The sequence below is a fragment of the Pediculus humanus genome, genomic scaffold (assembly GCF_000006295.1).
Source record: "Pediculus humanus corporis 1103172107745 genomic scaffold, whole genome shotgun sequence".
In the NCBI taxonomy this organism is placed as follows: Eukaryota; Metazoa; Arthropoda; class Insecta; order Psocodea; family Pediculidae; genus Pediculus; species Pediculus humanus.
Window position 1 is genome coordinate 251,492 of NW_002987346.1, and position 503 is coordinate 251,994.

Genomic DNA, 503 nt, shown 5'->3' on the forward strand with positions numbered 1-503 from the left:
GAACAAACGAAAATTGGAATTTTTTTTTTTTTTTTTTTTAATAAATAACGAACGGTAAAATTTAAATTTTTAATTTTAATTTTTTTGTTGTTTTTGTTTAGCTTATTCTTCTTGGTCTCGATTTTACGCGAGCTATCCGAGAAACATGAAAGATGCATTTTCGGTTAAAACCGTTCATCAGGGTCATTACGCAAAGAGTTTCGCACTTAGAGATACGCCGTCGGTTATTGTTAATTACGCGAGGGAAAAGAACTTGAACGTCAAAAGGTAAGAATGGTTTATTTAAGTCTTTTTATAATACTCTTTTTTTCTTTTTTCTTTTAATTGATTGACTTCGGTTTCCATTCCGGGGGGATTTAATCACAATTTTTTCTCTCTCTCCCTGGAACAATGATGATGATGATGATGATGATGATTTTGGATAAGAAAAGAAATTGATGTATTATTATTATTCAATGTGAATTTGAAATAATAATAATAATAATTTTTTGTGTTTTGATAAT

At 28.4% G+C, this 503-nt stretch overlaps 1 protein-coding gene across 1 annotated transcript in view; it reads left to right on the forward strand.

Moving 5' to 3' along the window:
• Phum_PHUM339240 (DEAD box ATP-dependent RNA helicase, putative) overlaps positions 1–271 on the forward strand; it is a gene marked incomplete at both ends in the record, with an annotated part of 7,363 nt that extends 7,092 nt beyond the window's left edge. Inside the window, one exon of the mRNA XM_002427701.1 lies at positions 102–271. Within this exon, the coding sequence (XP_002427746.1) occupies positions 102–271 (170 nt within the window). The remainder of the gene's footprint in view (positions 1–101) is intronic.
• Between the last annotated feature and the right edge of the window lie 232 nt (positions 272–503).